Consider the following 26580-nt stretch of genomic DNA (forward strand, 5'->3'; position numbering starts at 1 on the left):
GCTGGTGGATTCGAACTGCCAACCTTTGGTTAGCAACCATACCATGCGGTACCTCTTAACCAACCAAGAATCATTGTGATTCTGGAAATACACTACCACCAAAAACAGTTAGCATATCTTTATGTTTATTTAGCATGTCACAGTGTTAAAGAAAGAGGGTCAACTGAAGGAAAGGCTCCTCATTTAGACAATTCAGTTCTTGCATTTTAAGCTTGGGGAAGGATGGGAGTATGGTGGGCATAAAAAAAAAGAATGATAGGGAAAAAAACCTGGGAGAGAGGGGAGAGAGAGAATGACAGACAGAGAAGGCTGCTTTCACAAAGCCAATGATGTTGGAAGATGTCTCTTCTGCAGTTGTAAGTTGATATGAATATGAAACTAGTAACATGAAACACTTGACCAATATATTGAGAGCCAGTTGCTGTCAAGTTACTTCAGACTCATGGTGATCCCACGTGTGTCAGAGTAGAACTGTGCTCCATAGGGTTTTCAGTGGCTGATTTTTTGGAAGTAGATCACCAGGCCTTTCCTCCTAGGTGCCTTTGGGTAGACTCAAATCTCCAACCTTTCAGTTAGCAGCCAAACACTTTAAGTCATTCACACCACCCAAGGACTCCACAATGCATTAAAGGAATGAAAAGTTGATCCTGAGATCTTGAGTCTCACTGATGCTATTAATTATGGCCCTCATCATGCAGGAATAAAATTATAAACTGAGATAGACATTAAATTTCCATGTGAGCCTTTTGAAATCTGTTCACCAAATACCCTAGATATTGCTTTCCTTTTTTTTTCTAAAAGAAATGTGAACACAGTCCTATTTCCTATATAATATAAAAAAATTATGTCTTTTAGCCTATGCTTGTGCCATCTTTTCTGTAGCCTCCTGGTTCACCATCATTACCATAGTGACTTTATAGAGAGATGATGTGTTTTCAGGAAGTTTAAGGGCTGCCTATGGACCTTTTTTTTTTTTTTTAATGGACCTTAACCAGCACAAGAGGAGAATTCACTGAGATTGGGAGTGCCTCAAATGACATTGTAAAAATTGGATTGCCTGAAAACACGGGTTTGTCTCACAACAGAATCCCTCTGTGCACACACAGAGAATGATAGGGCTGGAAAGGGAAATCTAGAAGCCATTTATTCCATTCCCCTGTCTCCAGGCAGAACAGTGGCTAAACCGCAATAGCTGTCTGCAATTTTAGTACTAATGTAACTTACCCAAGACTGCCCATTTCCCCAAGCTGCAGCCAGTTTAGCTGTCAAATAAAAATAACTTATGGTACTCCACCTTGTCATCATCCCTTTCCTGGCTGTCCCTTGGGTCCCTGAGACTGTTCAAAATGGAATGCTGGAGACTGTCAGAAATAAAAGTCTCAGCTTCAGAGTAGAGCTGACCAGAAAGTAATGCCTATTTGGGCATTACACAACAGGGCGAAACCTCTCCCTGTTTGAGCTGAGGCTCTGTGAGGAATCTCCACCCTCCTCCCACGCCTTGACCTGGGAATTCCAGGGTACAGCCACAACTGGAAAAGATGACTGCAGCAGCTCAGTGCACATGTCATAAGGAAGTTTGCTTTGGAGAACTTGCTTTGAGCCTACCACCTGACTAAACAGAATCCCCACCATCATCTGTAAAGTATCAACATTCACCAGGGCAAGAAAGTGGCACTAAGGTTGATTGTCCTGCATCAGAGTGGAGTTTACTTCTTTGAAGATTGAATCGAGAAGGATACATGATTAATTCAAATAATTAGAAGTCTCCTTTCTCTTCATTTGATTTTGGGATTTCAGTGTTCCTTTAGGTCAAAACCAAAGGCATGTCACCTTAGTTATCTAAAAACTTTAAAACAAAGAAGAAGCTGCCAAATTTGGGGAGAGAGGCTACGCTGTTGAACTTGGGTCTGTATTTCTGAAGAAGAGTCACCTGGAATTTTCTAAAAGCAAAGCACACACACATCATCCTTGTGTTTATGTTAGGAAGTAAGAATTTATAACGATGTGTATTTTCAACACTTTCCTTCTTTTTAATCATTTAAAAATGCTAATGGTTACCAAATTGTCCTTTGGCAGAGTGAGCTGACCCTTAAAAAAAAGAAAACAGAAAGGAAGAAATGTTACAGGATGCGATTGTAACATAAGACCAAGTTATGAACCCAACCTGGGAGGTTACTGGGAACCATTTCCATACATTTCATTATATACATTACGTGGCAATGAAGGACAGTTTCCCTGACTTCTAATAAAGAGATGTTTCTCTTTATTAAGAGAGAAAAGGGGGGGTACAGATAATATCTGAGCTTATCGGTGAGTTGCCTCCTCCACTGTATGTCTCAAACAGTGGTGATTATCACAGCAATAAAGTACTCAGTCTCTAGAATTATGTTTCTTTCTATACCCTGTAAATAAGAGGACAAGTATCTTGGTTCATGCTAAAATGGATTAAGTGAAACAAGCATGACTCTGCTGTGCTGTCACTAGCTGTAATCAACTTTTCAAATGTACACTGAGTGTCCCCAGCAACTCATTGTGTAGTAAGGACCACCGATGCTTGTGAGGATACACTTGGAAGAAGCAGCAGCTCTAACAGCCCAGTTCAACTTGTTTATTCCCGTTTCTTTGTGCAGAGACATTTTGTTTACCCAACTTCTTCACCGTGTTCTAACAATTAGACAGTGACTCCATAAATGAGGAAAAAAGCGGTGTCGTGGACAGTGGGTGGTCTGTTTTCTTAGCCCTTTATTGAAAATATATAGAGATGTTTATATATATAGAAAACAATAGAGGGCTGCCGTTGTGTTAACAGTGGCTAATACAATTTTACGTGAATAGAAATCAAATATTTCTCTACCTATGCCAGAATTCTGGTTTACCGATATCCACACATCCTGTCTAATTTGGCTTAAAAAGATGTTTTATTATTTTAGGCTTTTTATTCCTAGTTGGAAGAAAATTGTGGAGCAAGAATTTGTTTGCTTTTCTCTTCCTCTCTTTACTTAATCAAATTACTTTCTTTGAAGGGGCAATGAGGTCTGTCCAAGTTGACTTTGTGTTATGATATGGAAAGTAATTTTTTAAATCTATACATTTGTTCTGCTACAGACTCTGTATTTTTTTTAATCAAAAGTGAGGACTTGTGGTTGACAGTTGGAAGTGACCTTACAGGAGACAGGGTATTGGAGGGGTTGGGAGCACAGGCTGGAGAGGCAGACCTCTGGGGTTTGAATTCTGGCTACACCACTTACTAGCTAAATAACCTTGGGAAAATTAGCTAACCTTATCAAACCTCAGTTGCTTCGTCTTTGAAATGAGAGCTATAATAGCACTTGTGGAATGATCGTGAGCATTCCGTGGGATAAGCCGTAAAGCATTTTGCATGGTGTCTACATGTAGGAAGCACCCCAATAGTTCTACCTATCATCATTATAAGCTGCTAACAGGATCCTCTATACTGCAACCCTCCTTAAAAACCTTGGAGGTATAGCTGCCTAGTGCTAAGAGCAGTAACAAAAATAATGCCGCTGTTTAACAGCTGTTAATTACATGGTGGGCTGTACATCCAGGATGTCCAACAACTCCACCATCTGGGTATCAGTGTCATCCCCATTTCATGGAGAAGAACAGAGAACTTACACAGACTGCCCAAAGACATACAGCTAATATTGGGTAGTCGATCAAGCCCACTATAGATAATTCCAAAACCCATACTCTATCTCTGCTAAACTGGCTCTCACATAGATAGCCTACCACACTTTTGAAAGCTCCTTTATTTAAATGTCTCTACGTGCCTATCAACATTCTGTGACATTGCACAGTGGCACTCACAAACTGTCGAGTCCCCTGTCCCTAGGATATCTGTTCACTTGCAGTTGGAGAGGGCCAGGAAGCCCTGAATGAATATTTATATAGCCACTTTCACGTTGGTCTACGAAGGTCTTTGCTTTGAAGGAGCTCAAAGCTTCATATGCACAGGCTTATTATGCAAGCTTTTGAAAAGGGCATGTGTTCTAGCCTACAAGTGGAGAAGCCAAGGACCAAGGTGACATGACTTGGGAACAGAGGAAGAGGCCAGTCACTCCCATCGGTAGCCCAGCATGTCAGTTGCTGAGTTGGGAATAGAAGACAGTGGGTCCACGGTTGTGTCCACCTTACCAGACAGCTCATTAGTGTTAGCGCTGACAGCCACAAAGCTAACTAGCTCCACTTTTAACCTAAACAGTGCATAATTAGGGGCACTTTGCCTAGTTTTCTTACTGGAAGGATGGGATCTGCTTGCAATATGGGAACCCTTACATTCAACATTACCCAATTCTGTTTCCATTTGTGAGATATATTGTGATTTTTCTTTTCTCCTTTCTATAGGGGAGGGAGAGAATTCAGGCTTTTTGTTTTGTTTTGTTTTTTTAATATATGGGAGGGAAAGAATTCAGCGGTAAGGAGTAGGGGTGGGTAGCAGAGCATATAAGGGTAGAGGGTAAGGACTACCAAATTAGATATCAACCTGCTGAACTAGCATCAATATGCTAGTTAAACAAGCCCTGAATACAAGACATTAATGCAAATATTTAGCATATTATTAACTCTAATGATGCTAGCGCCATACAGTAGCCACAGCTGAATACTGAGGTGGCCTTTTTTTATTATAAACACCTTAGGTCTTTCTCTGAAAATCACCATGAAGACAGAAATTCCTTATAAGTGAGAGTGGAAATTTGAACAGACTGCTGCCTTATAAAAGCAAAGATGTCACCTTGAAGACTAAGGTGCACCTGATCCAAGCCATGGTATTTTCAATATGCATGTGAAAACTGGACAATGAATAAGGAAGACTGAAGAAGAATTGATGCCTTTGAATTCTGGTGTTGGTGGAGAATATTGAATATGCCGTGGACTGCCAAAAGAATGAACAAATCTATCTTAGAAGAAGTACAACCAGAATGCTCCACAGAAGCAAGGATGGTAAGACTGTGTCTTACATACTTTGGACATGTTGTCAGGAGGGATCAGTCCCTGGAGAAGGACATCATGCTTGGTAAAGTACAGGGTCAGCAGAAAAGAGGAAGACCCTCAACGAGATGGATTGACACAGTGACTGCAACGATGGGCTCAAGCATTAACAGGGATTGTAAGGATGGTGCAGGGCTGGGCACTGTTTCGTTCTGTGGTACGTAGGGTCGCTATGAACCAATTCGACAGCACCTAACAATAACAACCTTCTCATCATTAACAATTTAAAAAAAAAGTGCTGGTATCCCAGGGCCACAGCGTTTAGTCCTGCAAATGCTGGCAGCGTCCTTCTTTAGAACAGCAACTGCACTTGCCCTTGTAACAACAGTACATTCCCACGGCAATTAGTTAGGAAATCATTGTAAAATGGAATCTGTTTTAGGAAAAAAAAAAAATTCTTATGCAACCCTCAAATAGTTATATAAGTGAAAAATCATTATAATTCAGGACAGGTGTTACTTACTACTTCAGTCCCATGCTAGTGACAGCAGTGCAGAATTTTGGAAAGCGTAAGATTTCAGGTCCGGCTCTACCATTTGCCAACTGTGTGGTTTTCAGCAAATCACTTGACCTTTCTCTCTGATCCAGTTCCTTTTCTATGAAACAACATCAGTAATAAAACTACTTTTTCTGCTTTACGAGGTTGTCAAAGAAGATCAAAGAAGATTGTAAATGTGAAAGCTCTCTGGAAGCACTATAGAAATGTCATTATTGATTTTTACTGGATAAATCATGAGGAATGATTGGCCGTACATGTCCAAAGATATTTTGGGAATAACTCAACCAAGGGAGTAGTTGGTCATTTTTCAAGAAGTGTATGGCTTCTGGAAAACAGATGGCTTTGCTAGCCTGAAGGGCTCTCAACTTGCAAGGCCCAGGGCCAGGTAGCAATTCAGCCATGCAACGTGGCAAGAGCCTCTTACATTCTAAGCTCTTGGAGTGACAATGTTAGCTACACATAACCATTGTGTGCTTTCTTACCAGATGTTATTTAGTAAGAGTTTACAAACCAGTGCCCTGGCAGAGTTGCCTGTTGCTAGTGGTGTGGTTTTACACCAGAGAGAGCAGCATTTCATGTCTTGTTCTCTTACCTTCCTCCTCAGGGATTCAACAGATGGAACAACAACAAAATCAGAAACCCCAGACAAGCCTGTCAGTTTGATGCCTGTAAGCTTCAGCAGAATTCACAATTGAAATGTGATAGGCTGTCTGTTTAGAGGGAAAAAGTGCAGAGAACCAGGTTCATAGGGCATACCTTCTTTTGTCTGAGCATGAATAACACTATTGGATCTCCCACCATAGAGGAGGAACTGTGTACTGGTATATAGTAGGCATTTAAGAAAAATGGTTGAAATAATATTATTGTTAGTAGAAATAATTGAGCAGTTTTAATATGGGGCGTTCTGTTTCTCTTTCCTTATATTTTTGAATCCTTCCAAGTCAACTCTTGAGTTTGATGAATTCCAGGATGAGTAATTGTGCATCTCAGGAGGGCTAGGTAATCTGCAGACCAGACCCTAAGTCTGGCAGAGCAGCATGTGTTTTAGTAACAGCTTGTAAGGAAGTGAAGTATTTGGTTATGGCTGGTGTTGTCTGGTAGTTCCCAAGGAGAAAACAAAGAAGTGAAACAGTATGAACCAAACACTTTTCTCTTTTGTTTAGGCAAATATTTCTAACTACAGCCTGGTGATGGAGTCAGACTCGGGAACCTTCTTACCTTCTGGACTGCAATTCACTGGCAGTGACAAGGCCAGGGCCATCATGGAGGAGGTCATGCGTCTGCTGCAGCCCATCAATATCACACAGGTCTTTAGGAATGGAGAAGGCACAGACATTAACTACTGGATCCAAGATGGAGTGCCAGGTAAAACTAAAAGACGAACTTGTATAAGGATGGTGTTCCTTATATACTGCCACCAACTTAAAATGAAATGCCTATTCTAATATTACACAGTGACACTGATAGGCCAATTAATGCAGGGAGACCCTCAGCTTTTGTCTGTAAGGTATAATTTAATGACCTCCAAAATCGAGGTACTAATACTTCATATTTGTTTACCCATTTGTCTTCCCTTTCTAAATTCTAAGCTCCTTATTCCCGGCGATTCTGATTTAATGATCCTAGGATTGGCCTAGAAATCTTTTTTTCAACAAGTACCCTTGGTGATTGTGACACACGTGATTTCATGAACTAAAACTTGAGAAATGCAGTAGCATGCAATTATTACTACTAATAACCTTCTATTCTAGTCTTTTGCTTGGAAATCTTCTCTGACCCAAATAGTTCCATACCCAAATGCAGTGGTACCTGAAATTTTACCATTAGAAATTTATTTCTTGAGTGTGAGGTACTTCCTGCTGATCGTTTTCCCTCCTTAATGTAGAGGCATGTGGAAGAAGTTGGACACAACCTAATTTCCCTTGATCAGTGATTTACCAGGTTGATATCTTTAAGAGAAGTCTTAAGAATCTAGGGGCAGGGATGAAATTATGGAATGGGAGTAGACCTGGGGTGGTTAACAGGGATAGAAAGTGAAACAGTCTGAAGATGACAAATTCATGCTACTTCACAAGTTTTCCTAAAACTGGCCATGGAAAAGAGTTATTGATGATATTAAGTGTCTATGACCCAAAGCTGTTCCCTCAATACCATTATATCCATTAAAAAAAAAAAAAATCCATCTGCAAATTGTTCTATATTTGTGTTAATACAAACAAGAAGTCCAACTTTTGAATAATTTTCACATTACTATTTCCAGAACTATTTTTGTGGTAATAAAACATTTCATAGGTGTATTTAAAAAGTGTTTTTCTAGACCTACCCCACTCCAGCTTTTTTTTTTTCAGCCCGCAGAGTAGCTTTTATCAACAGCATACTACATGGATTTAAGATTTTTAAAAAGCTTATTCTTGAGAAGTCACAGATTTTTAAAGCATATTTTAGGCTTTAGGTTTTCAATAATATGTCATAACTAAAAATAGAAGGAACTTTCTTTTATTCTAATACTAGGACCCAGATTCCCCATTTGGTCTGTGTATATTTTAACCATATTTTGAAATTATCTTAAAGCAATGTTTCCATTTACAGTGCTATACATCATCTGGACAAATCCCAGACTCTCTACATATATGTCATTGATAAACATGATCAAGGTCAGGGGGTGGGGGAAGTTTGACCTTTAAGTTGTATGGAATAATTTGATTTTTAGATTTTTCCTTAGCCTTTAATTTGTCAACAAGAATCTTCTCGAAATTTGAGAAAATCTAAATAAGCTGCTTGGTGGTAGCTGTGAGGAAAGAATTGATGGTGAATTAGAGTAGAGACTAATCAAGCCAAACCAGTTGCCTTGAGTTGATTCCGACTCATGGCAACCCCATTTGCGTCAGAGTAGAACTGAGCTCCATAGGGTTTTTAATGACTGATTATTCAGAAGTAGATCACGATGCCTTTCTTTCAAAGTGCCTTTTAGTTAGCACCCAATTGCATTAACAGTTTGCACCACCCAGGGACTGGAGGTGGTCAAAGGGAGGTAAGAAGGTGCTAAAGCCAAAGATAGAGCCAGAATGAAAAACCTCTCATCCCCTCTTCTCAGGTATTTCTTGCTTTTGTTGCTTTGGATAATTGAGAATTGGCTCTAGTCAGTGTTCCATAGGAGCTCTGGTGGCTCGGTGGTTAAGAGCTTGGCTGTGAACCAAAAGGTTGGCAGTTCAAATCCACCAGCAGTTCTATGGAAACTCTATGGTTACTCTGTCCTATAGAGTTGCTATGAGTTGGAACCAACTCAATTGCAGTGGGTTTGGTTTTATGGGTTTAATGTTCCATTAAGAATGGTTCTGTTAAAAATTAACAAGTTGATTTAATTGTCTTCACCTGAGGAAAGAAGACCTCTTTCCCCCATTGCCACAGAGAGGTCAGATTTGATTTCTACCTAGTGAAATGAATTGGGGAATTTGAGCCCCCTTAACTTGGTGGCATAGTGGTTAAGAGCTTGGCTGCTAACCAAAAGGTTGGCAGTTCAAATCCACCAGCCACTCCTTGGAAACCCAATGGGGAAGTTCTATCCTGTCCTATGGAGTTGCTATGGGTCAGAATTGATTCAATGGCAGTGAGTTTGGTTTTTGGGGGGTTTATGATTGCTTAAGAATTAATAAGAGTCACCATCCATTGAGCTCCTGCTACTTAGAAGGCAGTTGGTTAGGTCTTTTGCACACTCTCTTGTTTAATCTGTACAACCATTGTATGGAGTAGGTTTTGCAGATGAAGAAATGGAATCAGAAGGGTTAAATGACTTGCCCAGGCTTATACTGCTCTTAAGTGCAGAAACCCCACCCAGTGCTGTCAAGTCGATTCCGACTCATACCGACCCTATAGGACAGAGTAGAACTGCCCCATAGAGTTTCCAAGAGCACCTGGCGGATTTCAACTGCCGACCCTTTGGTTAGCAGCCATAGCACTTAACCACTATGCAACCAGGGTGCAGAAGTCATCATGAAAACAGGACATTTTGGCTCCAAGTCTCATGACCTTTTCCCCATAATATGCAACAACACATGGTTGTCTGGAATGCTGTGATGGTCCTCAGAATCTATGACAATGTCTAAAATGTTTATGTTACTCGGCTCTTGCTTGTGTAAAGCATTTCAATTCATTCCTGTTCCAGAATAATTTACCCCTGGGAGAAAGGAGTTTATTATTGTAAATAACTACTTTTTCCTTCTCACATTCCTTGTTCCACTCCCCTCTCTCCCTCTGTAGATCAGGAAGGTTTATATAAAGTCAAAGATTCGTTCAGACAGTGACGAATGTTTCGTGAAATTCTTTTTTATTTCTTTTAGAGTACTATGAGATGAAACCAAATTATTGCAGTCTTCCCCTTATTGCTTTTGAACTACCTTTTGATATTCCAAATTTGGGCTATTCCTGGAAGAAATAATGGAACGGTTTATGTTATAACTCTTGCTAGTTACTAAAAATTTCATGACTTTAAGTTGAAGAACCATAGGTAATCTAAAACAGAAAATAAAAAATGTACCAGTTGTGCACTGTGTATTCTTGAGTACCTGGCAAGTTATTGTGACTTAAACCTAAGGATTCAAAATATTAATTATGATTTAAATAACCACTCACCTAACTTTTGAGAAATTAATTAGAAATATTTCCAAGTTCTACCCATTCTTTCTCATTTTCCTTTTTCCTTCCGTTCTTCCACGTACTTAGTAAATATTAGTATCTTAGATGTACTTTCCACATAAATTCTCTGTTCTAGTTTTTTATACTACAGATCTCTCCCATTGCCACCTCTTACCAGACACTCATGTTTCCCCTGGAGATTCTAAATGTTCTTCAAGGCCCACTCCATATTTATTGGTCTTCAAGAATCCTTCATTCATAGCCCATGGTGCTATACTGCTTTTCTAAATTTCTAAAACACTTTTAATGTGTATCCCATAATGGGGCACTCGAATTGTACACGATGATATTGTTCTTGGATTGTGTCGTGGTTTATGTGCTTCCCACCTCCTATCCCCAGAGGTCAGTTCTTTGAGGTTAAGGTCAATGATTTCTACTTCCTTGCCTCTTCCTTAGCTGTTAGCTTAATTTTGGGAAACATATATATTCTTGTAAAACTGACTTTAGAGAAGAAAATAAAATATAGAAATAATTCTTTTCTTGACAAGTTTCTGGGTCCCTCAGGTTAAGAGTATGGAGGAAAATGAAGGATGCTGAGAAAAGAGCCATAAAGGTATAGAAAACATTGCAAGAATCATATAGATTAGGAAGACTAGAGCAATTAAAGAGTAGTTCACTTAAAGGAAAGAATACTGAGAGGACATTGAATAATGTCTTCCAGCACTTTAATGATTTTCATACATAAGATGGTGAACAATTTGTTCCTGACTGTTTCAAAGACAATACAAGAATAAGATTTAAAATTGTATAAGGGGATTTAGGTTAGCCTGTATTCACTCCAGACAGACCGAGGAGGCCTTAAATCTCAAATTTTTGCCTTTTTCTCGGATTATGAGCTTCAAGTTAGAATGGGAGGAATCTGTATCATGCTGAATATGTCAGCAATGAGGTATAACCCATGATTCTCAGATTCCAAAATGCATCCTTCTTGAGCATTTTTCTTAAGAAACTTCCATAAAATATAGACTAATAAAAACAATTAGATGCCCTCTGTTATGGATCGAATCGTGTCCCCAAAAAAGTTATGTTGAAGTTCTAACCCATGTACCTGTAAATATGACCTTGTTGGAAGTAGGGATTTTATTTTGTTATGTTAATGAGACTACACCTCACATACTTTGGACATGTTATCAGGAGGGATCAGTCACTGGAGAAGGACATCATGCTTGGTGAAATAGAAGGTCAGAGAAAAATAGGAAGACCTTCAACAAGATGGATTGATACAATGGCTGCAGCAACAGGCTCAAGCATAACAACGATTGTGAGGATGGCACAGGACTGGGCAGGGTTTCATTCTGCTGTGCATAGGGCTGCTATGGGTCAGAATTGACTCAAGGGCACCTAGCAATAAAAACAACATTTTAATGAGCCATACTGGAGTATGGTGGATCCAAAACCAAATCCCTTCTGGGTGGTTTCTTATAAAAAGGGAAAACAGACATGGAGAGATGCACACACAGGGGGAAGATAGACGCCATGTGAAGATCCCTCACAAACCAAGAAATGTCCAGGGCTACTGACAAGGAAGGACCCTCCGCACCCCCAACCCAGGGTCAGTGCCCTGATTTGGACTTCTGGCCTCCAGAACTATGAGAAAATAAATTTCTGTTCTTTAAAGCCACTCACTTGTGTTATTTTTCGTTAAGCATTAGGTACTAAGACACCTGAGAGAGCCCACTCTTATTCCATATCTGCCAATAAGAGTTTCTTCCTCTGCTTCAGAATCTGAGATTCAGCCTTTTACTGATGTTGTTGGCATATAGTAGAGAGTGTGTTGGAAAGAGAAGATCTGAGTGTGTGTTCTAGCTTCACAACTTCCAACTACATGTGCTGTCTTAGACAGATGACAGTTTTTCTAAGCCTTATTCGTTTATTATTAAGCATTCTTATTAATCATCTACTTTGCGTCACTGGGGAATCAGTGATAAAGAAAATAGGCAAGATTATTACCCTCACAGGCTGTACAGTGTAGTGAGTGAGACTTGGTTATCTCATCTGCAAAGTGGGTCTGGTAACTTACTAGGTGTTTTAGTCATCTAGTGCTGCCATAACAGAAATACCACAAGTGGATGGCTTTAACAAAGAGAAATTTATTTTCTCACAGTCTAGTAGGTTACAAGTCCAAATTCAGGGTGTCAGCTTCAGGGGAGGGCTTTCTCTGTCAGCTCTGGAGGAAGGTCCTTGTCCTCAATCTTCCCCTGGTCAAGAAGCTTCTCAGGTGCAGGGACCCCATTTCCAAAGGATGCGCTCTGCTCCTGGTGCTGCTTTCTTGGTAGTATGAGGTCCCCAACTCTCTGCTTGCTTCTTTTTCCTTTTATCTCTTGAGAGATAAAAGGTGGTACAGGCCACACCCCAGGGAAACTCCCTTTTGGATCCAGGCAGAGATTATGATTTATAACACATAGGAAAATCACAAAATGGAAGGCAACTACACATGGCCTAAACAAGTTGGCACATATTTTGGGGGGACACAATTCAATCCGTTACACTAGGCATCATTTCTACCAAGCCTCTTTCCCTGTCCTCTACCTTATTGACTGCCCCTACCATCCAGAAACCTCAGAATCATCTGGGACATGCAACCCAATGATCTCAAAGTCCTGTTTATTCCAACTTCCTCCTATTTCTTAAACCCATTCCCACCTGTCCACCCTGCAGAACTTCTCTCATCAATACACACTGATTCCTACCTCAGCCTCCTACTAATACCCCAACCTGCATTCTTAGTCCCCTTACACCTAATTGGCCCACTGCTTTCAGAGTGAACTTTCTAGATTGAAAATCAGTGTATCAATTGGGATGCTTTTGGCTGCAAAATAAAATAGAAGACCCAATTCAGAATGGCCGTAAAGGTCTTTGTTAAATCACATGAGAAGAACTCTGGAGTGGGCAGTTACAGTGTCCTTAATTTAGTCATCAGTTACATCAAGGGCCCAGATTCTTTACATCTTTCCATTCTGCCATCCTCATCATGTTGCCTTTTGTCCTGAGACTTGTCTTCTGGTGGTCCCAAGATGGCTACAGCAGTCCCAACCAACACATTCTCATACATTGTTCAGTAGCAAAAAAGAGAATGTCCACAATTTATATCCTTTTTTAAGAGTGAGGGAATCTTTTCCAGACCTCCAGACAGATTTCCCCATAGTCTCGTTGGCCGTAATTATGGCATAGGCCTGTGCCTGAATCAAGCAGTGGTCGTGGAGTGGAATTACCAAGATGGCTTAAATTGATCAAATTTTACTTCCTGGGCCTGGGGCGGGACCCAGTCTCCACTGGAAAACCTAGCCTCCCGCTATATGGGAAAAATTGGGGTTCTTTAGGAAGAAGAGGGTATTTCAGTTGGGTAAACTGCTAAGAGTATCTTCAATATCTGGTCATCTCTCCTCCTTGCTTAAAATCTTTCAGTATCTCCTCATTGCCTTTAGGGTGCCATCTATTACTAAAGTCTTAGTGTGGAATTCAAAACCCATCTTGTTCTTCCCTTTGGCTCTTCTCTCAGGGCTCCTCCACTCTTTTCCATCCATTCCTCGGTCATACAGCTCTACTGAAGTTCCTGGCACCCCCTCGTACTCTCCCTCTTTCTTGCCATTGATCTACCCGTTGTATCTCTTTAACCAGCAAATTCCTAATCATCCATCACTATTCAGCTCCTGGTTCTCCTCCTCTCCCTGATGCCCTACAGTCTGGGTAAGCGTTCCTGGGGTATGTGCCCACAGCACCCTGTGTTCACCTCTCCTCATAGTACTTACCCTGCACTTATAACTGTGATCAATTGTGAACTCCTCAGAATTCCTGGTGCCTGAGAAGAAGTTCCCAACCTTCAACAAAATGTCCATGGATCAAATGCTGAATAAGTAGGGTCTAGGGTCGCTATGAGTCAGAAACGACTCGATGGCAATGGGTTTTTTTAGGGTCATGGGAAAGGAGCCCTGGTGGCACAGTGGTTAAGAGCTCTACTGGTAACCAAAAGGCCAGCACCAGCCACTCTTTGGAAACCCTATGGAGCAGTTCTACTCTGTCCTGTAGAGTCGCTATGAGTCGGAATCCACTTGATGGCAATGAGTAGTAGTAGCAAGGTTGTGGGAAATGAGCCCTGGTGGTGCAGTGGTTAAGCACTCAACAGCTAACTGAAAGGTCACCCATTTGAGCCCACCAGCTGCTCTGCAAGAGAAAGATGTGGCAGGATGGTTCCCTAAAGATTACAGCCTTGGAAAATCTATGGGGCAGTTCTGCTCTCTCCTATAGTGTCACTGTGAGTTGGACTTGACTCAATGGCACACAAAACCATGGCAATGCTAAAACATAAAAAGACCTCCTCTCACCAGGGTGTGCTCAGCAAATGCCTACAAACACTTTCTCTCTGCTTCGGCAACTCGTAGGACCTCAGTGCAAGATGAGCATTTTCTAGACTCATACAAAAAAAAATCCCCCCTGCTGTCCAGGAGACACTGCCTTTGTGACACTGTCTGAATTGCAGTATCACACCTCCTTCCTGGTGCAGCCATCTGTGATTTGCTGTTTAACCTTTCCACATCTGCTTTTATGGAGATTACACTCATTGAGTATTTGTGGACTGTCTAATTACTATGTGTTATAGGTGCCAAGGGGTCTAAGAAGACAATAATAATAATAATGTTGTTAAGTTTCTTTTTTTCCTCAAAATACATTTTTAAATGTAAAATAATATAAAATAATACTATTGCAGAAAGTTTGAGAAATAGGGATAAAATAAATCACTATGACCGATCATCCTGGGACAATAACAGCTACCATTTTTGCATATTCCTTTCCACTGTTCTTTCCTATGTCATGAGAAATGTTAGGAGCACACTAAAAGTTTAATTTTCAGTTTATTGAAGTAGAAACTAGAGCTTAGTACAACAAGACAATAGTTGTCCGAAGCAGACCTGGCTCATACGCTGTAGGATAGTTATGGACTCGAAGGCGACGAGGGCGCTGTTTAAACATCAGGCAGCTAATCATACCCTGCCTTCTGGAAAAAAAAAAAAAAAAATTTTTTTTTTTTTTGAAGTCTCATAAATTTCAGGCAAGGCAGAGTACAAGGAAGTAAGACTTTAAAATATATTTCCTCCCTGTTAGCTATGTAAACCTTGTCTCTCACTGCTTCAAATGATGAGAGAATGTAAAATTCAGTTCAGTCTGTTTCGTTATATAAAAGTATTTTAAAGTATGGTTTTTAAAAAATTTTATTAAAGAAAATTTTGAATACATACAAAAATAGAGAGAATAATATAATGACGCTCCATGTATCCCTCACTTAGCTTCAACAATGTTTCACTCATGGGAAGTTTTATTTCATCTCTATTCCAACCACTTCCCTACACACACAGATTGTTCTGAAGCTAATACCCAATATCATATCATTTTTGTTTGTAAATATTTCAATTTGTATCCCTCGACTCGACAGCACTGGGTTTGGGTTTATCTCTAAAAGGTGAGGATTCTTTTTTGTACATAATTATAATACTATTATTCTACCTAAAATATTTTATAATAATTCCTAAGTATAATATTCAGTATATGGCCAGGTTTCAAATGATCCTAATTGTCTCCAAATTTTTATTTTCTAAAAAAAAAAAATTTTTTTTTTCAGTTTTCTGATATAAACTAGGATTCCAGTAAAGTCCAAACAATTAAATTGGTCGATATATCTCTCCAGTCTTTTAATGCATAAATTTTACCTTCATCTTTTTTCCCATTGCCATTTATTTGTTAAAGAAACCAAATAATTTATCCTGTGAAATTTTCCACAGTCTCAATTTTGGTGTGTATTAGTTTTCTAGGGCTACCGTAATAAAGTATTGCAAAGTGAGTGGTTTATAAGAACAAAAATTCATTTGCCTCACAGTTTTGGAGGCTAAGAGTCTGAAATCAGGACGTTGGCCTTGTTGATTCCTTCTGAGGGCTCTGATGGAGAATCTGTTCCTCGCTTATGGTGTTGGCCAGCATCCTTGGGGTTCCTTGGCTTGCAGATCAATCTCTGCCTCCATCTTCACATGCCCACCTTCCCTCTGCGTGTCTCTCTGTGTCTTGTCTCCTCTTTTACAAAGGATACCACTCATGTTGGACCCACCCAACTCCAGTCTGACCTCCTATTAAATTAACTGATAACATCTTCAAAGACTCTATTTCCAAATAAGTCACATTCACTGGTACCAGGGGTTAAAACTTCAGCATATCTTTTTGGGGACTCAATTCAATCCATAACAAGGTGGTTCCATTCCCGTGGCATCATTTAACATAGTCCCTTCCCCATGTATTTCCTATGAGTTGGTAGTTAGATTTACAGGCTTGATATGGACTCAAGTTTGATTTTTTGTTTTGTTTTGACAAGAATACTTCCTAGGTGTTGCTGTTTGTTTCTATTAGGAGTAATATCTAATTGACTCTTTTTATGATGTCAGTACTCATTAAAGATTGTTGCCGAAATCTATTATTTCATTGGGGGTACAAAATGGTATATTCTAATTCTATTATTTCTTTTTTATTTTTTAGTTGAAATAATTCTATTCAAAAGTAGCTTTTCCCTTATCAACTATTAGATTACCCTAAGGTACTTTTGTATGAGAAAGGTAGGATAAATGTTTCATTCTTTCCCTTTATTTACCTATCACTTTCCCTATTATCTTCAAAAGTTACTGATTTTTTTTTTTTTTTAGTATCATTATTAACTAATAATTTTAAAAGTATTTGATGTGCTTTGTTCCATTGTACTAATTATTTTTCATTGATGCCCAAGGTCCCATCTTTGGCCAGTGGGAACCTCATTAAGCTAGTTACCAAGTCCTTTTGGCATGACCTTCATAGTCATTGATAGTTTCCTAGCTTTCTGATATGACAAAATATTTCAGGCCATCTTGTACATTTCCTGCCTATCTGGAATCAGCCACTTCTCCAAACAGTTCAGTTTCTTTTACTAAACTAAACCAAACCCATTGCTGTCAAGTTGATTCCAACTCACAGCGACCCTATAGGCGAGAGTAGAACTGCCCCATAGGGTTTCCAAGGAGCAGCTAGTGGATTCCAACTGCTGACCTTTTGGTTAGCAGCCAAAAGCTTAACCACTGTGCCACTAGGGTTCCTTTCTTTCACTAACCAAAAAAACCCAAACCCACTGCCATCAAGTCCATTCCAACTCATAGCAACCCTATAGGGCAGAGTAGAACTGCCCTATAGAGTTTCCAAGGAGTGCCTGGTGGATTCAAACTGCCGACCTCTTGGTTAGCAGCTGTAGCACTTAACCACTACACCACCAAGGTTTCCTTCTTTTACTAGGTCATGGTATTTAGAGGCCACAATCTGAATACCTGAATACCAAGGGTTGTTCATTGTCCATTTTGGGGGTTAGTCATTGTTTCTAGGCCTTTTCAGAGGGCGGAACTAGGAAATATGTTTTTTTTTTTTTTTCTTTAAAGAGAAACTATATTATGGATTTTGTGGTATTTCCCATTCAGTTCAGAACTACAAGGTTTTTAACTTAATCTCACCAATGTTATATCTGTATCTCCATTTTCACTTGCCCCAAACCCTGGTTCTCAGTAGAACAACAGAATCACCTGTTTGCTTTGTCTCACGATGCACACACAATAATCTCAGAATAACAATACCAACAAAATCACCAACAATATGTTTATTTTAAAAGTGGCTTTGTGCGTGTGTGTGTGGTTCTTTTTGTCTTTAATATGTATATTCCACTATAGATGTACACATTTCTGTTAACCCATAATGCAAATTACTCTGAATGTGATATAATTTCCATCTTTATTTTTGCTGTAAAAACCAAAGCTACTGATTTATAAATGTTTATTTCTGATTTTCTTTATAAAACAGGAAAGAAGTTACAGGTAGGAATCATTATGTAAAACATAGTTGAATCCTCAGGATGACTACTGCCTGTTCTTACTTCTTAGACCTGACTGAGACAAGTTCACAATTTCATTTATTTATTCAACAGATACCTAGTAAGTGCTATATGACATTCAGGCAAGAGGAATAAGGAGGGAATTTAACATGTGCTAAATTCACTATGTGTCAAGTATTATGCTAGGTGCTTTACATATATTATCTCATATACTTTCATGAGAACCTTTTACAGTATACATTGTTACTATAACCAATTATCAGATGAGGCATTTGGGGCTCAGAGAATTTATCTTGTCCAAAGTCACACAGCTATTAAGTAGAGAAGCTAGAATTAGTATATATGTCTGTTTGATTACCAGAGTCATATATAAGACAGAGGAGTTAAAGGAGAGTTTAGACAAGGAAGAACAAAGTACAATGGAACTTCAGGCAAGAGATTTATGAAACTCTCTGAAGCAACAGAAAAGAGGTAGCATTCCATCTGATTCTGAAGAAAGAATATAGTTTTTTTGGATGGAGAGGAAGTGCATTCCATGTGGAAAGATGGACATGAGAAAAATTCTGTAGCTAAAAAAATAAAATGCATTTTTTTAAATGATGAGTAGTCTTGCTTGGCCAACGTTTAGATTAATATAGAGAAATAATCAGAGATAAGACTAAAAATATTTCTTGGGACTCCAGTTGGGACCTGAATGCTATCCTGAATATTTGGGACAACTAGAAACTTTTGCTGGTTTTGAACAGGAGTGACACATCATGGCTAAAGTCTAGCCATTGAACAGGTTCCATCTAACCCAGATCCTCTTCCTTTAATTAAGGGATTCAAGGCAAGACCTAGCTTCATAGATCCACAGATTTGTGTGCCTTCTGGAAACTTGTTGCTAACATTGTAATTTTCTTTGATGTTGTACTACTTGAAGTTTTGCCAAATTAAGCCTTCCAAGTGGAGAGACAGAGAGTAGTCTCACAAAGCGCTGTAATCGACAGTGGCTGTACTGGATTTCTCAGGGATCAACAAATGAAGTCTGACTCTAACTGGACATTCTTAATCCACTTGTGAACCTTCTTTGATTAAATAAGCTGTAGAGTTTTGTGACATTTCACCAATTTCCTATAAATGCTTTGCTAAAAATATATTTTTTTATTTAATTACTTTAGTAATTAGGGGATTATGAAAGCAACATCAAAAAACATCACAATTCAAGAGATAGTGATGAAATTGAATTCATATTGGCCAAAGCACTTTTTACTGTGGGAATGAGTTATACTTCATTCATATTCAATATATTCCTTAGCTTGGGCAATTTTGTTGGCTTATGATCCTGCTTTTCCTCAGTATTAAAGCTCAAAAATGACCACTTAACCTGATATTCTTATACAAACCTCCTTGTGGGAATCTCAAACACAGTGGATGAAGTATCTCTATTATTTCATTTTTATAAGTGTGAGACTGCATAATTCATGATAACTAAACTTTTCTATTATAACATGACATTTGCTGTCTTAATTGTCCTTCCAGTCCATAACGTACAAATCAAATAGTGGTTGAGATCTGTGAAATCTATTGGTTATGGGTCTTTTGAGACATGAGTTGGCTGTTGTCTGTAATAGGACTAGTTAGTGAATTATGAAGTGCTTCCTTGGTATTCTTTCATTTTTTGCTTGTAATGGCTGAAATAGTCTCCTGACAGGTGAGAGAACAGAAGCTTATGTAAAGATAGGGCATTGGCTTTGGCAATACTCAAAACTCTCTAATCTTTGAAGGTTTAAACTGAAGTGGAAAATGTTTGCTAGACATTATCTTTACAAAATCCACACTTTTTTTCCCAAAAGAGTTAATCGTTGGTAAAGTCATATTTAAAGAGCGAAGTTACTCATAGATATTGCTTTAATATCTTTAGTCAGTACGGTACTTTAAAATGCAGTGTCTAATCAGAGTAGTTATCCAGATGGGTCCGTGATTACACACTCACTATTTCTCTCAGAAGATTTTCATCTGAGATACTCTGATACCTGTGGCCACTTGGCAAGTTAGCTCCAATTGTCCCCTGAGCTTTAATTTTTCATTTTCATGGTAGTGGAGACCTAGTTTAAAGCCCATATTAACCCTAGCTTTTACGGTTGTGGTTCTCACCCTTGCCTACACTTTAGAATCCCCAGAGGAGCTTTTAAAACCATAGCAATGCTAGGACCCCACTCCCAAAGATTCAGATTCAATTGGTCTGGCTTTAGGACCGCAATAGTTGCACAAGTCTGGGAGGAACCATTTACTGAGATTTTACTCTCCCTTTTTTTTTTTCTTCTTATCCCCCTGGAGCACTACTCCATTGTATTCTACATGAATGGTAGTTGTGCAGACTTGGAGGCCTTGAAGATAGGGCTTAAACACTCCTGTTTTTAATAGCTCCCAGCTGGCTTTAACATGCAGCCAGAATTGAGAACCCCTGGGGTGTAATATGGAAACCCTGGTGGTATAGTGGTTAAGTGCTACGGCTGCTAACCAAAGGGTCGGCAGTTCGGATCCGCCAGGCGCTCCTTGGAAACTCTATGGGGCAGTTCTACTCTGTCCTTTAGGGTCGCTAAGAGTCAGAATTGACTCGACGGCAATGGGTTTTTTTGGGGGGTGTAATATAGACATTAAGTGCACAGATTAAGGGACCGTATAGAATTGGACTCACAATCTATATCTACTACTTACTAGCTGTGTGATCTTAGGAAAGTCATTTAACCTCTTGGAACCTCAATTTCTTCATAAATAAAATGGTGATAATAATACCTGCCTTATGAAATTATATTGAAGAAAAAATAAGACAGTGTTAGTGAAATGCTTGGCATAAAGTTAATGCTCAATAAACCACTGTTATTATTTCAGTTATTAAGGCAAGATCTCTGTATTAGTCCAGACTCCTTCGCTACCAAGTGACACAAATCCAATCAAAATACCTGAAGCAAAAATGAAGAATTTAATCAAGCCCCAAGAAGGGTAGGGTTGGACTCTCAGATTTTGACATTTGAGTGCTGTTAGGACACACACTCTCCCTCTGGTGCTCATCTCAATTTATGTTTTCATGGTGGTTTTATTCTTGCAGACCAGCTGCCTCCTTAAAAACTAAACTACGATCATGTGCAGATTAACGCTTATATCTTCGTAGCCTCATGAACCCAGAAGAGAAAAATACTTCATCCTTTCCGATTAAGTTGGAAAAATCCCAGAGAGGAATTCTGATTGGCCTGGCTTGAGTAGCATTCTCATTCCCTGACCTTATACTGTGACCAGGTTATTGAGGTTCTAAGTGGCCCAGCCTGAGTCCTCTGTCCAAATATCCTGAGTCCTTAAAATGGGGAGAAGGAGAACTGTGCAGATGAGCACAACAACCACTTTCATTTTCCCTCTTGAGACCTGATGAAAAATATACAAAACCCTCTGCAGTCCTAGGGCATATTGGCAGATAAGGAAGGACAACATTAAGGTCCCAGAAGCAGTAAAGAAATCCCCTGAATTTAAGATGCCAAATCACTCTACTCTTTACCACCTATGTGCAGTAATCAGACCCTAAGATGAGTTTAGGACATCAAAAGCCCCTCTAGTCCAGTTTACCTGAGACACTCAGATTGAAAGGCAGATGATGTTACACAAGTTCAAGCCACATTCCCAGCTCTTGGCATTATCTAACACCTGAAGTGTTGTCTCCTCCAACCCCCACCGCACAGTGTCTCCTTACCTGTATAGATGGGAACGCACAGCAGAGTTATTTATGAGAAACTCGCCACAGCAACTCTGATGTGTATGTTACCCAAAGGGAAGAACAATCACAAAAGACCTCGAGCCTTTAACCTCTGAAGTGTTGGAGCCACTTACCTACCACTTGTGGTGGAGAAGCAGCAGGTGCCATGAAAAAGGAGCAGGATTCGTCTCTGTAGAGCCGTGTGCTTTTGATGAGTTGCTTAACCTCTCTGAGCTTCAGTTTTCTGATCTGTAAAATGAAGGCAATGATATTTCACAGAACTCTTGTGAGGACTGAATGTGATAATGTATGTAAAAGTCGATTGGGCCCTATACAATTGACATTCAAAAAGTGGTTTTTTTTTTTTTTCAGGGTTTTGGTATAGTTTCCTATTTTAAAAATTATTGAAGAGGCCTTGCTGTGAACATGCTCTCTTGTATTTAGACCCAGTAGAAAGAATTATTGGGAGGATACTTGAATATCTCAAGAAACGTTGGCGAAGATTCACAGGTATTGTTCGTACTCACTAACCTTTGTGACCACTTGTGGTTGCATAAAAGAGTGATGTTGTTGCCGCATCCACTCTAAACCATCTGCTACTTTAATCATTCAATAGCATTATTTAGGAAAACAGCTTGACTCATTTCACCATTGAAATAGTGCAACATAGACCTCAGAGAAGGAAGGAAAGAAGAAAGTAAAATATCAATAACATTAATACTTTTCTATTCTATATGATGCTGTGGGGATTTTGAGGCCTTCTTTATAGTTCCTGTTCAGCCAAAGTGAAATGATTATGGGTTGATAAGTGTTGGTGGGAGGATTATATGAGTGAGCGTGTATATACCAACTAGCATGTGGCTGAAGATGCAGACAACACTCTGACTCTCATGGGCAGCATCAAGTTGTAGATCGTCTAATATGGACAGGTATTCTCTATTGGCAAGGAGCCTCATCCCAGACAGTGATATTGAGATAATATGTATCTTCTCTGACCTGAAAATCGGGCAGTTACCCCTCTAAGCCCCCTCTAGTGTTAAGACTCTATAACCAAAACCCTAATTTTTCCAGAGGTGAAAATTGCTTTTGATGTAAAACAGGAGTGTGTGAATGAAGGAGCAGTCTACTAATGAACCTCTACCATTTAGGAAGCAAGAGATGAAATAGCACAAAATTTCCAGTATCAAACAAACATGAATAAAGGTCAGCTATGGATTTTAAATTATTTAAAAGATTGGTACTTCATCATCACTAAAATGGAGGGAGAAAATTGGTGCGAATATCTTGGCAGTGAAGGAACATGTTTTTTTAATTTTTTTTTTTAAATATCTGGTCTTGGTGCCAATTTTTGTTTCAATTTCTGCTAATATAACCACATAAATACCTGATTTATACAGTTTAAGTATCCCATGGCAACGTGATCTTGTGCTTCTCTCTTTCATTTCTTTCCTACCCCTCCCCTCTGTTCCTCTTGAGAGCATCAGGAAAAGATTTCCTATTTCTCAACTGTTCAATCTATTTATGAAAATTTGAACTAAACTAGTTTAGCACAATTAAGCAGGATGCCTCATTCATCACCCCTTCATTTTTCCAAGACTCCTGTCCTGTCAGTCACTGGAAAGCACGTGTTAAGTGGAAGCTGTGCATTCCATCAGTTGGCATGCCCCATCTGTGGATGATTACAGAGGCACACACGATGCCATTTATTATATGGCATGTTCCTCCCTGGGCCTTGGTTCACAGGCCCTCAGGGACATTTACAAAGTGTGTGCTTTTAACTGTCCTGGAACCAAAGGGTTTAATTTTGCCTGAGAATGTGTTTATGTGCCTTGTAAAGGAGCTAGGCATTCTCTTTTGTATTCTTTTACTGTGTGCATGCGTACGAGCACCAAAGAACCAAGCCAAGTAATAAGCTAAAGACTTTCTTCTATCCACTCACAAACCTTCCTTGTAAGTTGCTGCTTTTACTTTTTTATTCATTCTTTTGTTAATAGCATATCTCATGGCTTCTTTTGAATTTTGTCTGTTTTTTGAATACTACTTAGTCCTGATTTTATATGTCCATGTTCATCAGTTAAGATGAGTCATATTTTTTAAAAGTATAAGCTATGTCTTCCTAAGTTACTGGGACTCTCTCTGGAGCTGTGCCCTCTTTCTTTTGGATCTCTTCCTGACCTGTAAGTATGTACCTACCATTTTTCATTCCATAAGCAGGTACATACTTACAGGAAGTATCTACCCAAAAAACTCTAGTACCTAGAAAAGTAGAGTTACAGCTATATCTTTGCAGGTTATCTATGCAGGCATTCTATCTAATCTTAACACTGGAAATATTCAGAATATTGCCTTTTTTCCTCTTTTTACCCAAATATTTAATATTCGGTATGCATTACCACAGTAACATCATTTTTTTTTTTTTAATTTAAAAAAGAGGTACTTCTTTTGAACATTGTGGGATGAGCATCTCTTATTAATACTGTTAACCTGACTATAAAACCAGAAACCAAACCTGTTGCTGTGGAGTCAATTCCGACTCATAGCAACTCTATATAAGAGTAGAACTGCCCCATAGGGTTTCCAAGGAGCAGCTGGTGGATTCGAACTGCTGATCTTTTGATTAGCAGCCAAGCTCTTAACGACTGTGCCACCGGAGCTCCAACCTGACTACACTCGGCCTAAAATGGAGCCACTTGTGCTAAGCCCCACATCAGCAAATCTAGATGTAGCTAAGTTTCTGTTTATTATAAATGCCTGACCTTCCCAGCAGCCAAAACCCAAGTTAAGCAATTGACTCTCCTGGAAACTGAAACATAAGCTAACCATTTATAACTTGCCTATGCATTTAAGCTAGTTCAAAATTACTGCTTATTCAAAATAAGGAAAGAAAATTCCTGCCAGCCAATCCAAAATTTGCCCAGTATAAGCTTCCTTGTTACCTTTGCCTTTGTACCCAAGCTTTGGAACTCTTGCCTGACTTCCAGTTGATGAATTGAAAAATAAAGCTTATGAGTCTGTACACAAAATTAATATTGTGAAATTTTTGTTTTTAACAATATTACAAACAATTAAATGAATTTTAGAAGAGCTACTTAATGGCCTTATTTAAATGCTGAAAGAAGAACTGGGAGGAAAAGAAGTTGAGACTGACGGTAATGCCAGTGGTGGTTTCATCCATGGTGGCTAATGATGTTTCTTATCTTTAAATATCAAGTGTGTTGTAGTGCTTAATTACTTTTAATATCTAAATGAATGGCCACCATAGTGGAGAAAAGAGGAAGTAACCTACAAATACTGTAGTGTTTGTTGAAGAGGAGAGCATCTTGAAGAGCATCAAGAATTCGGCAGAAGGGAGACCAAAAAAAAAACCCAAATGTCGCCATGGAGTCAATGCAGACTCCTAGAGACCCCATAGGACAGAGTAGAACTATCCCACAGGGTTTCGAAGGCTGTAAATCTTTTTTCTCGAGTGGAGCGGCTGGCTGGTGGGTTCTAACTGCTGACCTTTCAGTTAGCAGCCAAGAGCTCTTTCACCACTGCACCACCAGGGTTCCCCGCAGGAGAGAGGAAGCTGTAAAATTCCAGGCTTCCACCTCCATCAAATGGGGAAAACAGGATGCGTGAGCGTGCCTTTTCTACAGCATTAAATTTTGCGTCCGTTTGGTGTTATTAAATTCAAGGAGTATGTGAAGGAAGCAATTTTAATTGCTTGGCACTTAAAAAGCCTGCTCTACTGTTCAATGGATTAGAAATATTTTGAAAATTTAATTGCATTAGAGCCACGCAAATTTACCTGTAATAAAAATTTGGTTGTACTCCTAAATAAACTAGAAATGTTCTAGAAATGAACATTAAATGCAAGTATAGAAGGCTCAGGAGAAAACTCAAACCAAACCAAACGCATTGCTGTTGAGTCGATTCTGACCCTTGAAGACCTACAAGGTGCCAAGTGCATTACATTCAGGGTCGGAATACCCAATTAGCAAGGTACTCACGGGCCGTACTGTACCTTCTCATCAGTCTGAGGTGCACAATTTCACCTCTCTCCCACCACAGCAAAAGTGTGGGGAAACCCTCGTGAAATTGCTCACCAAAGATCAGCAAGTAAATAGAATGAAGCCTGTGCAGACCGGTGCGTACCATGCTTACTGGCCAATCCATCCGATTACATTCACTATTTTATCAAGGCCACTGAACGGCTGTGTGAGTAGATATTGCTGTTTCCTTTTACGGGTGAGGAAACTGAAGCTAGGACAGGCCAGGAACAATTACCAAAGTAGTATGGGATGGATTACTGATGTAAAACTTGGCTGTGTTTGACTACAAAGTCTGTTTAGCTTTTCTGTGGTCTTTGCGTCCCTGGCATTATGTTGAAAACAGTAAAAGTGGCAGCTTCTTCGTTCATTTAGGCTTTGCACTTGGCACAGCCTGGGTCACTGAAGACAAACAGGCAACCTCACACACATAAATCTACTTGGGGCTTGACCGATGTGGATTGGTGTCTAAATCATCCTATAGATCAAATAACGCTAGACCCTCTCTCCAATTTCTGCTTTGTTAAAAAGTAGCCAGTTTAAAATGCCTCAAAACTCACAGGTCCCTGAGGAATACTAAGAATGTTTTCTTATGTTAATTATGTGCTGTCTCATATTAATTAAATTTGTGGTTCCTAAATCAAGAATCCTTCAGGTTGGGTAGTGAAGCCTGCTCTACCTCTGGCATGAGAAGAGCTGGGTTTGAGATCTTTCCCTACATGGACGGAAAGAAAACTAC

General features: G+C 39.4%; 1 protein-coding gene across 8 annotated transcripts in view; it reads left to right on the forward strand.

Moving 5' to 3' along the window:
* The window catches only part of CPQ (carboxypeptidase Q), a 549531-nt gene that overhangs the window by 448698 nt on the left and 74253 nt on the right, over nucleotides 1–26580 (forward strand). For 2 of the 8 annotated variants that reach the window (XM_064267919.1, XM_064267920.1), the window contains exon 8: nucleotides 6673–6874. In XM_064267919.1, coding sequence (XP_064123989.1) covers nucleotides 6673–6874 — 202 coding nt within the window. Of the gene's footprint in view, nucleotides 1–4658; nucleotides 5138–6113; nucleotides 6188–6672; nucleotides 6875–11335; nucleotides 12164–22182; nucleotides 22321–26580 lie in introns of those variants that run through there. The other 6 variants (XM_064267918.1, XM_064267921.1, XM_064267922.1 and 3 more) reach the window with 6 other exon arrangements.

This window comes from Loxodonta africana, chromosome 14 (genome assembly GCF_030014295.1).
Source record: "Loxodonta africana isolate mLoxAfr1 chromosome 14, mLoxAfr1.hap2, whole genome shotgun sequence".
NCBI lineage: Eukaryota > Metazoa > Chordata > Mammalia > Proboscidea > Elephantidae > Loxodonta > Loxodonta africana.